At 38.3% G+C, this 15,868-nt stretch overlaps 2 protein-coding genes across 2 annotated transcripts; one reads left to right on the top strand and one right to left on the bottom strand.

Annotated features, from left to right (window-relative positions):
- Positions 1-6,005: 6,005 nt before the first annotated feature.
- LOC138874838 (uncharacterized) lies at positions 6,006-6,470 on the bottom strand. Its single transcript, XM_070153624.1, has 2 exons — positions 6,286-6,470; positions 6,006-6,222 (listed from the first exon to the last, which is right to left on the bottom strand). Exons 1-2 carry the CDS (start codon positions 6,468-6,470, stop codon positions 6,006-6,008), a joined length of 402 nt encoding a protein of 133 aa, XP_070009725.1.
- A 6,012-nt stretch (positions 6,471-12,482) lies between these two features.
- On the top strand, positions 12,483-13,936 carry LOC138874837 (uncharacterized). The gene is made up of 3 exons (XM_070153623.1): positions 12,483-12,843; positions 13,248-13,528; positions 13,649-13,936. The coding sequence occupies exons 1-3, from the start codon at positions 12,483-12,485 to the stop codon at positions 13,934-13,936; spliced, it is 930 nt and encodes a 309-aa protein (XP_070009724.1).
- Positions 13,937-15,868: the final 1,932 nt, after the last annotated feature.

Raw genomic sequence — 15,868 nt, 5'->3', positions numbered from 1 at the left:
TAATAATAAATTTAAATAACTACTTCTATAGTCGGTTTGGTTCTTTTTTTTTAATTATTTTTTTATTAAAACCAAACCAAACCAAATTTGATCAGTTTTTAAAATTTAAAACTAAAACCAAACCAAACCTAAAGTGTATCTGTTTCTTTGGTCGGTTTGATTCGGTTTTCGATTTTTCGGATTTTTATAAACACCCCTAGTTGAATAGTCATTGAATAACTTTTTTTTAGTAGTATAGTCATTGCATAACCTTTTTGTTCTATTTTTTTCTTTTTTATATTATCAAATATTTAGTATTATTGCATTGTTAACAGAAGCTTTTATTAGCATACATACTATTTGTTTAATATTTTTGTCTACTACTTTCTTTTTCTATATTAATAGAAGATATATATTTTATTACTTTAGAAATATTTATTTTATTTTAAATTTTATCCTATTGTTCTTAATAGTATTATCTGAAATTAATGAATACAAATATCTATTAAATTAATGAGTCTTACATAGGCATCAAGTAAATTTTTTATTATGTATTTTTCTTTATTATATTATCCAATATTTAGCATTATTGCATTGATAATAGAAACTCTTATTAGAATTTTATTAAAAATTTCGTATGTTACTTTCATTATATAATATAATAGAAGATACATATTTTTTTACTTTATATTTTATTCTTTTATTCTTAAAAATATTTTCTGAATAAAAAAAATTCACTTTTAAATAGAAAATATTTATTAAAAAACAAAGAAATTTTTTTGCAATTTTTTATTTGAAAATAATTTAAAAACTCCAACTTGTAATAACTTTTTAATTTGATTGGACAATTTGTTTTTATAAAATTTTCTTTTTTATTATAAAATATTTTATTTTATTATTTTATAGATATTTAAATTTGAAAATAATAACCAATAGTTAATTATTAACTAAATAACTAATTACAACAACAACAACAACCCAGTAAAATCCCACCCAGTGGGGTCTGGGGAGGGTAAAGTATACACAGACCTTACCTCTACCCCAAAGAGGGTAGAAAGGATGTTTTCGGGAGACCCTCGGCTCAGAGACAATAGATCTGTGACAACAAAACCTGTAAAAATAATATCAACAATGTTAGAGACAACAAATAAATGGAAAAGTAGTACCACAAATATTATACAAAAGTGTGAAACACAACATAAATCGACCGCCCCGACTACCCCTTAACCTACAACCCTTAACCTACAACCCTAATGCTCGACTACCCCTTAACCTACAACCCTAGTGCTCGACCTCCACACCTTCCTATCGAGAGCCATGTCCTCGAAAATCTGGAGACGCTCCATATCTTGTCTGATCACTTCAACCCAATATTTCTTAGGCCGCCCTCTACCTCTTCTCGTACCTGCCAGAGCCAACCACTCACACCTCCTAACCGGGGCAACTAGGCTTCTCCTTTGCACGTGTCCGAACCATCTAAGCCGCTCTTCCCGTATATTGTCGTCCACTGGAGCCACGCCCACCCTCTACAGAATATCTTCATTCCTAATCTTATCCAGCCTAGTCTGCCCACACATCCACATCAACATTCTCATTTTTGTAACTTTCATCTTTTGGATATGTGTCTTCTTGACTGGCCAACACTCAGCCCCATACAACATGTTCGGTCTGACAACCGCTCTATAGAACTTACCTTTGAGTTTCGGTGGCACATTCTTGTCACGACCCGGATTTTCCACCCTCGGGAGTCGTGATGGTGCATACTAGTGAAAGCTAGGCAAGTCAATCAACTGAACTATTTACCGTGTTTCCATTTTTAATCCGATAACAGTTTAGAGCCAACAATTAGATAACAACAGAATTGAATAAGCAGAAGACTGCATTGTAAAGATTTAATAATACTGCTAATGTTAATCCATAACAAATCTACCCAAGATTGGTGTCACAACTTCACAGACTGTCTAGGAGTACTATAAATAAAGGTCTGAAAGAAATAAATACAACACAGTCTCTGGAAATACATGAAAGGAACATGAATAGTAGATAGAAGGAGACGCCAAGGCATGCGGACGCCTGCAGGACTACCTCGGGTCGCCTGATAAACAAGAAACAACAATCTCACTACGGTCCGAATTCTACAACACTGGGATCTGCACAAAAGAGTGCACAGTGTAGTATCAGCACAACCAACCCCATGTGTTGGTAAGTGTCTAGCCTAACCTCGGCGAAATAGTAACGAGGCTAGGACCGGGCTACCAAATAAACCTGTGCTGTTATACAATATACAGTAGAAAATAAAACAGGAATAAACAAGTAAGGATGGGAGGGAGTACATGCTGCGGGGGAATATCATTTATCAAAAGCAATTCAAGAGAAAAACATAAAGACAATTTAGAATTCACAGCAAAAGAATAAGGAAATCGTAACCAACCAATAAACACTTTTATTATCTATTGTTGTGGCGCACAACCCAATCCAAATCATAAAAACACTGTTGCGCCGTGCAACCCGATCCAATTATATTGTTGTTGCGGTGTGCAACCCGATCCAAACATAATATTGTTGCATCATGCAACCCGATCCAAATATAACATTGTTGCGGCGTGCAACCCGATCCAAATATAATATTATTGTGGTTTGCAACCCGATCCAAATATATTGTTGTTGTGGCATGCAACCCGATACAAACATAATATTGTTACGGCGTGCAACCCGATCCCAATATACAATTCAACACCAATCACAATGGAGTCCCGACAAGGGAACAATAAGGGGACAACAAAATCCCGGCAAGGAAATCAATAATAACATAATAGAATCAAGTAACAACAGAAAATCAGTAAATAAACGTAAGAGACAACATAATTCAATTATCAGCAAGATTTAGGAAAATCAAGGACAAGTGCACGACATCACCCTTCGTGCTTTAACACTCTCTTAACAAAAAAATAATCACAAGAAATAGGGGCGAGTAAATAAATAAAATTACAATAAAATCCCAGCAAGGGAACAACAGTATAACAATCAAATCCCGGCGAGGGAACAATATCAAAAATTCTCTTCTCTTTTCCTTTTCACATTTACTTCACAACTCACTTGACAACTTGAGCCAATGCTCTATTGGGTTCCATTACCAATTATACTTCCACAATTCATTTTACAACTTGAGCCAACGCTCTTCAATATTCAAATTCAAATATTACTTCCACGAGCCTTGCTCAACAATAGAAATCCTCACAAAAGGCATGAACAATACAAACGGAGTCATATTAATCATCGTATAAGACTCACGAGCATGCTTGACACCAACGTATAGATACTCGTCACCATGCCTATACGTCGTACTAAACACATAACACATAGCAAATAGGACGCAACTCCTAATCCCTCAAGCTAAGGTTAGACCAAACACTTACCTCGATGCCATGGACAAAATTCAAGCCTCAACTATCGCTTTTCTTCTTGATTCCACCACCAACTAGCTCTTATCTAGCCATAAGTTACTTAATTACATCAATAAATGCTAAATGAATCAATTCTAATGCATGACAATAGGATTTCTAAAGTTTTTTCCAAAAAGTCAAAAATCGACCCCGGAACCGCTTGGTCAAAACCCGAGGTTCGAACCAAAACCCGATTACCCATTCCCCACAAACCCAAATATATAATTTGTTTTGAAATCGGACCTCAAATCGAGGTCCAAATCTCCAATTTTTGAAAAACCTAGGTTCTACCCAAAACATCCAATTTACCCCATGAAAATCATTGATTTTGAGTTGAAATCATGTGACAAGATGTTAATGATTGAAGGAAACGAGTTAAAATTGACTTACAATCGATTTGGAAGAAGAGTTATCTTTGAAAAATCGCCCAAGAGTGTTTTGGTTTTGAAAGAGTGTGAAAAATGAAAGATTTTCGGCTAAGTTATAAAATTGCAGGTTGCAAATGTCGCAATTGCGAACCTAGATTTCTGCTAAGTTCGCATTTGCGGAGTGACCCTTGCATTTGCGAGGCCAGAATTGCGAACACACTATCACATTTGCGATAATAGGCCCAAATTGAGGAGTTTCGCATTTGCAAAGGAACATCTCGCATTTGCGAGGAAGGGCAGGCCTGGGCTGTTTCGCATTTGCGACTCAGCCTTCGCATTTGCGAGCCAGGGTTTGCAAATGCGAAGCCTGCAGGCCTGTTCACACCAGTTGAAAACCTGCAATTCTCCAAGTCCAAAATCCATCCTAAGGCATATCCAAATCTCACCCTAGCCCTCGGGGCTCCAAACCAAACATGCACACCAACCCAAAAACATCATACGGACTCGCTCATGCGTTCAAATCACGAAAATAACATCAACAATAATGAATTTAGCATCAAAATCATGAAATTTCTTAACAACTTCAAATTTTCCAATTTTCTCAAAAACTAACTGATTCACGTCATTTCAAGTTCGTTTCTTACAAAAATTCACAGACTTATCTTAAATCACATATAAGACCGGTACCGGGCACCGGAACCGAAATACGGGCCCGATACCATCAAGTCTTAAACATGTATCATTTCCAAAAAAAACTCAATAATATTCCAGAAAATAATTTTTTTAAAAAATTCATTTCTCGGGCTTGGGACCTCAGAATTCGATTCCGGGCATACGCCTGGGTCTCATATTTTCCTACGGATCTTTCGGGACCATCAAATCGTGGATCCGGGTCCGTTTACCCAAAATATTGACCGAAGTCAACTTAAGCTCATTTTAAAGGCAAAATTTATTATTTTTCACATATTTTCACATAATGTCTTTCCGGCTATGCGCCCGGACTGCGCACGTGAATTGAGGTAATGCCGAAAGAGGTTTTTAAAGCCTTGGAACGTAGAATTATTTTAAAATAAGTGATGACCTTTTGGGTCATCACAATTCTTGTCACACAAGATTCCCGAAGCTAACCTCTATTTCATCCACCCCACCCCAATACGGTGCTAACATCCCTGTCTATCTCCCCATCTCCCTAGATAACTGAACCTAAGTACTTAAAACTTTCTCTCTTGGGGACGACCTGTGAGTCAAGACTGACTTCCACATTCGGTTCCCCCATCACTTCTATGAACTTACATTCCACATATTCCATCTTAGTCCTACTCAATTTGAAACCTTTAGACTCCAGGGCCTGCCTCCATACCTCCAGTCTCCCATTAACGCCGCCTCGCATCTCATCAATCAAAACTATATCATTAGCGAACAACATACACCATCGCATCTCTCCTTGCATTTGGTGTGTCAGTGCGTCCATCGCCAGGGCAAATAAAAACGGGCTGAGCCCAGATCCTTGGTGTAGCCCCATAACCACCGAAAAAGGCTCTAAGTCACTTCCCACAGTCCTAATCCGAGTCATAGCTCCCTCATACATATCCTTTGTCACCCTAATGTAAGCCCCTGACACACGTTTCACCTCCAGACATCTCCAAAAAACGTCCCTGGGGACCTTGTCATATGCCTTCTCTAGGTCAATAAACACCATATGCAAATCCTCCTTCTTATCTCTGTATTGTTCCACCAACCTCCTGATAAAGTGGATAGCTTCCATAGTAGAACGACCGGGCATGGACCCGAATTGGTTTTCCGATATAGACACCTCCCTCCTTATCCTCCCTTCCACCAACCTCTCCCAAACTTTCATGATATGACTTAGTAACTTGATACCTCTATAGTTGTTACAATTCTGTATATCATCTTTGTTTTTGTACACCATAACCATTGTACTCCACCGCCATTCATCCGGCATCCTCTTTGTCCTGAAGATAACATTAAACAACCTAGTCAGCCACTCCGAGCCTGCTCTACCTGCATATCTCCAAAACTCTACTGGAATCTCGTCTGGTCCAGACGCTTTGCCCAGACTTATCTTACCCATCGCACCCACGACCTCCTCAACCTTAATGCTCCTACAATACCTAAAGTTACGGTGACTTTCGGAGTGCCCCAATTGCCCTAACAGAATGTTTCCATCCCCCTCTTCATTTAGAAGTTTATGAAACTACGACTGCCATCTTTGCCTAATCTGGGCTTCTTCCATAAATACTCGACCGTCCTCGTCTTTGATGCACCTCACTTGATCCAAGTTGCGAGCCTTCTTCTCTCTCGCTTTGGCCAACTGGAATAATTTCTTGTCCCCATCTTTGTCCCCAAGCTCCTCATACATCCGACCAAATGCAGCAGTCTTAGCCTCTATAACCGCTAATTTCGCCTCCTTCCTAGCCTCCTTATATCTTTCTCTATTCGCTCTCCTCTAATCCTCGTCGGTTCTCTCTACTAACTTAATGTAATCCGCTTTCTTGGCTTCCACTTTACCTTGTACCACGTCATTCCACCACCAATCGCTTTTGTGCCTGCTAGAGTAACCTTTCGAAACTCCCAACACCTCTCTCGCTGCCTCCGTTATACAGTCCGTCGTTGCCGTCCACATAGCGCTAGCATCCCCACCACTCTTCCAGGCACCCATAGTCATCAACCGCCCCTCCAACTCTCGCGCATTATCCTTAGACAAGGCTCCCCACCTGAATATTAACTACTTATGGCATGTGATCTTTTTTCTATGCCACTTGGCTTAAGAAAAGGGATTTTTTCTCTACTTTTAATAATATTAGATATATTTTTTATTTTAAATTAATTTAAAAACTCGAACTTGAAACTACTTCCCAATTTGAATGAATATTTTTTTAATTCACGTTTTTAATTATAAAATATTTTTTATAGATATTTAAATTCAAACACAATAACCAATAACTAATTATTAACTACTTATGCCATGTGGCTTTTTCTAGGCTCGCACTTGACTTAAGAAGAGGGCTTTTTCCTCTCCTTTAATAATATATAGATATAAATTTTTATTTTAAAATAATTTAAGAACTCCAACTTGAAACTACTTTCCAATTTGAATGAACAATTTTTTTAATTTCGTTGTTTATTATATTTTTATATTTATAGATATTTAAATTCAAAAACAATAACCAATAGCTAATTATTAACTAAATAACTAATTATTTACTACTTATGCCATGTGGCTTTTTTCTAGGCCGCCACTTGGCTTAAAGAGAAAGCTTTTTCCTCTCCTTTTAATAATATATAGATATAGATTTTCCTAATATCTAGGTTTTAAATGAACTAAAATTTTGACTATTAAATCGTTCCTTATTTCAATTATGTAAGAACTACTAACATTTAGGAATTTAATCTTTCCATAACTATAATATTCTTAGCATACGATAGAAGAAGGAATTATAATAGGGTGTCCACGACTTCTTTAGAAGTCCTTATTGTCATAAAAAAGAATTATTTCAAAGAAAAATATAAATAATTTGTATTCTTTAATTTTCTCATAATAATTGGAAAAATTAAATTTGGACAAGTAAATTGGGATGAAAAATGTAATAAGTACTCTCTGGTATAATAAAGAAAGGTTAATACTCTGAGTATCGAAATTAGCCACCAAGCATCTTTTTGTTCATATTTATATGATTTTTAAATACCTATTGAGCTAGTGTACACGCACAAGCGCATATCATAAGACTAGTTGTATGATAAATCTATCACCGTTGTTTTAGAATTGTGTCACAATTGTATTAAAATTGTATGATACTTGTATGTCACGACCCAAAATTCTAACCATGAGGTCGTGATGGCACGTAATGTCCACTTGATAGGCAAGCCAACATTAGCTACACATGTATTTACCTTAACAATTTTAAAAGCAGATTAACGAGAAGATAAAGTTGTAAAACTTTAAAATACATAATAAATTCCATACATGCTATCTAGTCTAAATCCAAAATTTGGTGGCATAAGTACATGAACTGCTAAAAGTGCTACAAAAATGGGCCGAAATAAAATGCAACTATCGGAATGAAATAAACAGTATTATGATAAGGAAGGGACTACAGGGTTTGTGAACGCCGTACATCTATACCTCAAGTCTCCAGATAATGACAGTACGAGCAAGCCTCCGCTATACGCCGCAGGGACCAACATCAGAATTTGCACAAGAAATGCAGAAGTGTAGTATGAACACAACCGATTAAGTATCGAGTCTAACCTCGACGAAGTAGTGACGAGGCTATAACAAGGCACTCACTATAACCATGTACAAGTATAAGTAAAAAGGAAAATCAAAATAGAGAAACAAGTATTAACATGAAATCCGAAAAAAAAATACACCAAAGGGGGCTCCAGAATAACATCTATGCTCCAATTCACAATACAACATGGATACAGAACCAACAGTTAAGAACAGTCATAATATATCTTCTCCGTTGCGCCCAACTCGATCTCTCCCCTCCCCCCATATATATACACACACACACACACATACATACACACACAAATATCGTTGCGGCGCGCAACCCAATCCCAAATATTATTTTAATATCCGTTGCAGCGTGCAACCCGATCCCAAATACCATATCAATATCTGTTGCAGCGTGCAACCTGATCCCATATACGATACCAATATCGTTGCGGCGTGCAACATGATTCCAAACACAATATCAATATCCGTTTCAGCGTGCAACCCGATCCTAAATATATAACATGTATGTATAATAAAGTAACCATCTATGATGTATTTCACAATAAAACGTATTAAGGGAATTAACAAATAAAGACATAAGACGGATAAAAACGACTATCTAATAACAAACAAAAATATAAGGCAAGGAAAAGCAATCAATGAATAAAGACACGAATATATGAAAACATATAGCAAATTAAGGCACGTGAGGAATGCAAGCATGTATTTAACAAGTGAAGGCAAGTAACAATTGAACCATAAAACACGTAGTAACATAGAATAAATAAAGCCATGAAGCAACTAAAGACTAACAAATAAGTAGCCCAACCCGCATGCTTAACCTATGACAATGTATATACAATCATCACCTTGCATGTACGTTGTGGTCACACATAAATCAAAATAGCAAATAGACCAATCAGGTCCTATTTCCCTAAAGTCAAGGTTAACCGCGACGCTTACTTCTTTTCGAAATCAAATCAATAATCAACCGGGACTTTTTCTTTTAGAACAAGCCTCCAAAATAATTGAATCTAGTAAAATATAGTTCAAACAATGCAATCTTAAGAAAATACCCACGAATGAAAAATGTTCAATTTTGATCATATTTGGAAAAGTTAACAAAAGTCCAATGAGGGACTGCTTGGTCGAAACTCGGGGTTCGGACCAAATTTCAATTACCCATTCACCTCCCAGCTCGGTTATGTGATTTGTTTCGAAATTCGACCTCACTTTGAGGTGTAAATCTCAATTTTATAACATCCTTAAATTCTACCAGAAACTCCTAATTTTTATCTTGAAATTCATACATTTGATGCTAAAAAAGTTTGAAAATTAATTGAAATTGATTGAAAACTAGTTAAAGATGTGTACCAATGAATTTGAGAAGAAAAAGCTCTAAAAAATAATCTTTATGGAGTCTAGGATTGAAAAATGATGAAAATGAGCTAAGTCCAGACTTTTTCACCTTTTACCCAGTTGCACGTATTGCAGTTGCGAACTTTTGCTCGCAATTGCGATGCCCACAAATGCGAACAATAGCCTGCAAATGCGAACTTTGCCACAGTCTCAGAAGTCAAAAATGCGACAAAATCCTTGCATTGTTGACAACCCCCCCATGCGCAAATGTGATCCTAGCTTCGCATAAGGGGTCGTAAATGCGACCAAGATGCTCACAAATGTGAAGGTCCAACATCCTCAAAAGAAAACCTGCCCTCGCAAATGCAAAGACACCATCCCAGTACCATTTCACAATTGCGATACATTAACCTCAAAAGCGATGCACATTTGAAAGTAGGACCTCGCAAATGCGAGATCTCCAGACCCTCACCAGCAACAACTGCTACTCAGTCCTTCAAAAACTTCCCAAAACACACCCAAAACTTCCCCCGAGCCTCTCGATCTCCAATCTGAGAATGTGCATAAGTGTAATAACATCATACATCACTCGTTAATTGAAATCATCAAAATAGCATCAAATATCAAGAACTTAAAACTCAATATTTGCAAATTTTCACAAAATGCGCCGAAAAACTCTCGGGTCACCGGGACCCCAACCAAACATGCGCACAAGTCCAAAAATATCATACAAACCTACCAGAATCATCAAAATATGTCACGACCCAAGGTTCCCTCTGTAGGACATCGTGGCGACATCCAGTCTCTAAGACTAGGTAAGCCTAACAATTGCGGAAAAAGAATTGAAATAACGACTAAAATCTCTACATCAACAGATAAATATATAACTGAAAACTGTCGCTCGACATGTACAAGTAAAATTTCAACTCAAATAAGAACAACCCCCAAAACCCGGTAGTTGTAAACAACAAGCTCTAAGGAAGTACTAAATATCTCTATACATCAGAGTCTACGAGAATAAAGAAAGACAACAAAATAAGGATAGAGGGGACTCCGAGGTCTGCGGACGCTGGCAGATATACCTTCAAGTCTCCAAGCAGCAGCCCAACACTCTACTATCGAGGCTGATAAGATGTACCTTGGTCTGCACAAAAATATGTGCAGAAGCGTAGTATGAGTACGTCACAATGGTACCCAGTAAGTGCCAAGCCTAACCTTGGTAGAGTACTGACGAGGTCAGGTCAGGGCCCTACTAGAATACGAGAAATAAGGCAGAAGGTTAATGATAAAAATAAATGGCAGGTTAATGAAACAATAAGAATGTACGGAGAAGCAACATCACGGGAAAACAAGAAGACAATTATAACGCACAAGGAGAAGAACGTCCTACAAGTTAAGGAAACAACAACAACAACAACATAACAAATAGAGGAAAACAATAACCGCATGGCAGAAACCTCGTGCCACAATAACAACCCAGAAACCTCGTGCAAAATAACACTCCGCATGGAAGAAACCTCGTGCCAATAACACTCCGCTAGAAGAAACCTCATGCCCCTAACACTCTGCACTGAAGAAACCTCATGCCAATAACACTACACATGAAAGAAACCTCGTGCCATAATCAAACAGTGAACTCAACAAGAATCACAAAAATCAACATTTAGTAAATGAAATAATGATATTACATGCAAGGAATCCTATAGTTAAAGAATAAATATAGAATCAAAGAAGAAGGTACTTCAACTAAGCATGTTGTACAAATTGCACTTAAGAGATGAGACACGTTGACGTGTGAAATTAGGCTAAACATGATGACTACACGTGCTAGAATAACCCAATTAAGGCATAAAAAGGAAACTACTTAGCAAAGACCGAAATTTCAATATTTAGCCCGTGTATGCACTCGTCACCTCGCGAACACGACACTCACATATCACAAATTTGTTACAACAATACCAAGTCCTAAGGGGATTTTCCCTACGCAAGGTTAGGCAAGTCACTTACCTCAAACCAAGCTCAATTAGTCAATAAGAATGCCTTTCCCTCGACTTTCCGACTCCAAACGGCCCAAATCTAGCCAAAAAACAATTACATACTATAAATATAACTATAAGAAACTAATCTAATTAATGAAATCATGACTTTAACAAGAAATTAGAAAATCGCCCAAAAGGTCGACCTCAGCCCACGTCCTGAAATTGGGTAAAAGTCACAAAATCCGAACACTCGTTCAACCACGAGTCCACCAATAAGAAAATTACTCAAATACGATACCAAAAACTCAATCAAAACCTCAAAATTTGGTCTAACAAATTTACACCCCCCCCCCCAATTTCTCAACACAAAAGCTTAATTAAATGAAAAAATTGATGATATATTAGTGGAATATGATACAAAATGAGTCAAGAATTCTTACCCTAATATTTCCACTGAAAATCCCCCAAAATCTCACCTCAATTCGAGATCACAAGGTCAGAAAATGAAAATGAGAGAAAACCCTTGATATTGAATATTTAAGTTCTACCCAGGTGTTTCCTTCTTCCCGAACGCAGAACTTCCTCGCATTCACAAAGCATAAAAAGTCACTGCCCAACAAAACCTCTTACACTAAGGTGACGGCCCACTCGCGAACGCTATGCACACTGCTCCCCAAACCTCCGTGAGTGTGGAACCTCACTGGCGGACGCGTAGGCTTAAAGCCTAATGCCCCACTGACCGCTCCTCTACGCGAACGCTTAGACCTAAGACTCCAAAACTTCGCGAATGCGGGACCAACATCACAAAAGTGAAGGTATAAATCCCAGCAACACTCAAACTCCTCTACGCGAAAGCGGGAGCATTATCGCGAATGGGTAGAAGGAAATCAGACACCAGCAATTTGAAGCTTCAACCATCTTCCAAATCTAAATTCCAATGCGTTAACCATCCGAAATCCACCCGAGGCACCCGTGACCTCAAACAAACCTACCAAAAAGTATGGGAAGTTTGGCTCACTTGGAGGCATATCAAAGGTTGTTGGCTAGGGAGGTTCACCAGTTGTCTATTTTGGGAGTTCGTCTTGCGGACTCTAATGAATGAGGAGTACTTATGCATAATAGGGCTGAATCATCCCCTGTGGTGGAGGTCAAAGAAAAGCAATACAATGATCCGTTGTTGGTACAACTGAAGGAAGGGATTTATAAACATAAGACCACAATTTTTTCTCTTGGCATGGATGATGGTTCACTACAGTACCAACGACGACTATGTGTTCCAAGTATTGATGGTCTTCGAGAAAGACTTATGGCAGAAGCTCATACATCCAAGTATTCCGTGCACCCAGGTTCTACAAAAATGTATCATGACCTCAAAGAGATCTATTGGTGGAATTACATGAAAAGGAACGTGGCAGACTTTGCGACAAGATGTCTGAATTGTCAGCAAGTAAAGGCCGAGCATCAACATCCTGGTTGGTTAGCACAAAGCATAAAAATTTCAATGTGGAAATGGGAGATGATTAATATGGATTTTGTAGTAGGGTTACCATGCACCTCGCGCAAGTTTGACTCAATTTGGGTTATTGTGGATTGACTCACAAAATCAGCACATTTCTTGCCAGTCAAATCTACCGACATAGTAGAACAATATGCTCAGTTGTACATCAAGGAAATAGTCAAGCTTCATGTGCTCCAGTTTCCATCATTTCTGATCGAGGGGCTCAGTTCACAGCTAAATTTTGGAAGAAATTTCAGCATGGTTTGGGTACGCAAGTAAACCTTAGCATAGCCTTCCATCCACAAACCGGCAGGCAAGTAGAGCAGACTATTCAGATGCTTGAGGACATGTTGTGTGCTTGTGTTCTTGATTTCAAAGGTAGCCGAGATGATCATTTTCCACTCATTGAGTTTGCTTATAACAATAGCTTCCATGCAAGTATTAAGATGGCACCATTTGAGGCCTTATACGTTAGGAGATGTAAATCTTCCATTGGGTGGTTCGAGGTTGGGGAAGCTGAATTGATAGGGCCAGACCTTGTGCATCAGGCTATGGAGAAGGTTAATATCATTAAGGAGCGGTTGAAGACTGCTCAGAGTCACCAAAAATCCTACTCGAATGTTCGTCGCAGAGACTTAGAGTTCAAAGAAGATGATTCGGTATTCCTAAAGGTCTCCCTCATGAAGGGCATTATGCGGTTTGGAAAGAATGGGAAATTGAGTCCGAGGTATATCGGGCCATATATAATCATTCAACTGATCGGTCATGTGGCATACTAGGTTGAGCTACCACCCGAGATGTCATTGGTGCACCGGGTATTCCATGTGTCTATGTTGAAGAAGGTAGTGGGAGATCCGTCCGCTATTGTGCCGGTTAAGACTATTAAGGTTAATGAAGCGCAGTCATATGAAGAGATTTTAGTTGCCATTCTTGATAGGCAAGTTTGGAAGTTGAGAAATAAAGAAATTGCCTTCGTGAAAGTGTTATGGCGAAACCAGCAGGTTGAAGAAACCACTTTGGGAGCCGAGGAAGAAATGAAAAAGAAGTACCCACATTTGTTTGTATAGCCATATAATACCTTCTATGAATTTGGTTCCTATAAACCTTGTATCACTTGACTAGCCTATGTAAAGCTATTCCGCTTTGATCATATATTGCCTATGAGGCCATGGTTGGTGTTATTATGAGTTATATTTTGTCAGTAGCTTTTGTATATATTGTTAGAATGTGTTTTGGGGGCTCTTTGACAGGTGGATAGGCCTAGTTATAAAGGAAACTCTGGCAAAATTTTCGGAAAATTTAGGGAGTTAGCCAAATTTGAGGCTGTTGGTATGTGGTGTGAAAACTGAGTTGCATAAGGTGCTAATAAGTGAACCTTAGACCTCATGTGAGGACGAATGATCATAGGGGAGGGGCAGGGAAGGATGTAGGATCATGTGTTAGAGATTCATGTTGCAGTTCGGACATTCTGGATTGAGCTGTGCATTAAAAGTTAAAGGAAAATGTTCACAAAAGAGTGCGTTTCTGCGGCCCATTATGTGGCCGCACTCTACGGACCACATATTGGTCGTAGAGTGAGGCAGAAAACTTGGCCAATTTTGAGGCCAGTTATGCGGCCAATTACCCGATGGCATAATCGCTTTCCGGGCCACATAAAAATCGTATAATCATCTTGGACTTTTGCGAAGGGAATTTCTGCGGTGCATTATGCGACCACAGAATAGGTATGCAGACCACATACTGGTTGCAGACCTGGGCAGAACTTCAAGCCCCTAAGGGCTACTTTTACTGTCACTTTGCGGGCCGCATTACCATTATACGATTGCATATGCGACCGCAGAGCCGTGTCGGGGCTCCAGATTTCTAATTTTTAAAAACCGACCCCATGTCATTATAAATTATGCAATGTCTCATTTTAAGCCTATTTCCTAGTACTTTTAGAGTGAGAAAGAGGGTCTAAGAGAGAGGAAGTGTCCTTCACAAAAATTGCTCCACAAAATCTTGTTTAAACTTTGAAGATATTCAAGTGAGGCACTTAAATCTTCATCCCAAGAGGTAAGACTTCATCACCCCAGCTCTTAATTCCAAAGATAACTAAATGGGTCATTAGTGAGATAATTCATGGGGATGAGGGTGATTACTGTGCATGCATGTGTTCTTAGAAGATATGGGAAAATTATAAATCAAAAATTAGAGAGTCACGGGGAATGGTTTGGTGTAATATTGCATAAAAAGGGCCATAAAACCTTAATGAACACCTAATGCTTGATAAAATGCTCAGGTGAGCTAAGATTATGATCACTTTCCTAATTATGGGTTCAATTGTGCTACATTGCTTAAATAGATTGAAGTTCCGAACATTTTGGGACATTGTAGGAATTAAGAAAAGCTCAATTGAGGTATGTATGGATAAACCTCTTTCTTCTTAGAATCGAAATCCCATGGTGTTTGTGGAATCAGTGTAAGTGCCCAAATCGAGCACACTAGAATTGACTATCCCAAATGTGTCGTGTGCTAGGATATGTGTTCAATATATGTGACAAATGCTTATCACGTCTTATATTCCTATGTGAATACGTTTAACAATATGTAATATGTGTTGAGAAAGGTTAAGAACTTATGTCAAAGAAATTGAATAAAGATTGTTGTGTCAATTCGTATGCAAAGTCTCTATGTGTTTAGAATTTCCGAGCTCTTCCCTTGTGTGTGAACATGCCTTACATGATAGGCCTTATTGTTGCTATGTTAATGTTGTTGAACATATAAAAAGGGAAACTTGAATTGTGGGATACAGATTGATATGTCCAAGTGCCAATAATGACTAAATAAATGAGGCTACTCGTGCCGTGAAATGAAAGAAGGGAAAGAAATGTGAATCGAGATGAACAGTTGAGAGGGTGATGTCTCAAGTGAGATGGCTTAACCGATCGTGGCGTGATCAGACACCATTCTGCACACATGGTGGTTATTGTGCTGGATTGATTGATTGAAATTGTGAA

This window comes from Nicotiana sylvestris, chromosome 8 (assembly GCF_000393655.2).
Source record: "Nicotiana sylvestris chromosome 8, ASM39365v2, whole genome shotgun sequence".
Taxonomy (NCBI): Eukaryota; Viridiplantae; Streptophyta; class Magnoliopsida; order Solanales; family Solanaceae; genus Nicotiana; species Nicotiana sylvestris.
This window is presented reverse-complemented; position numbering and strand designations above follow the sequence as displayed.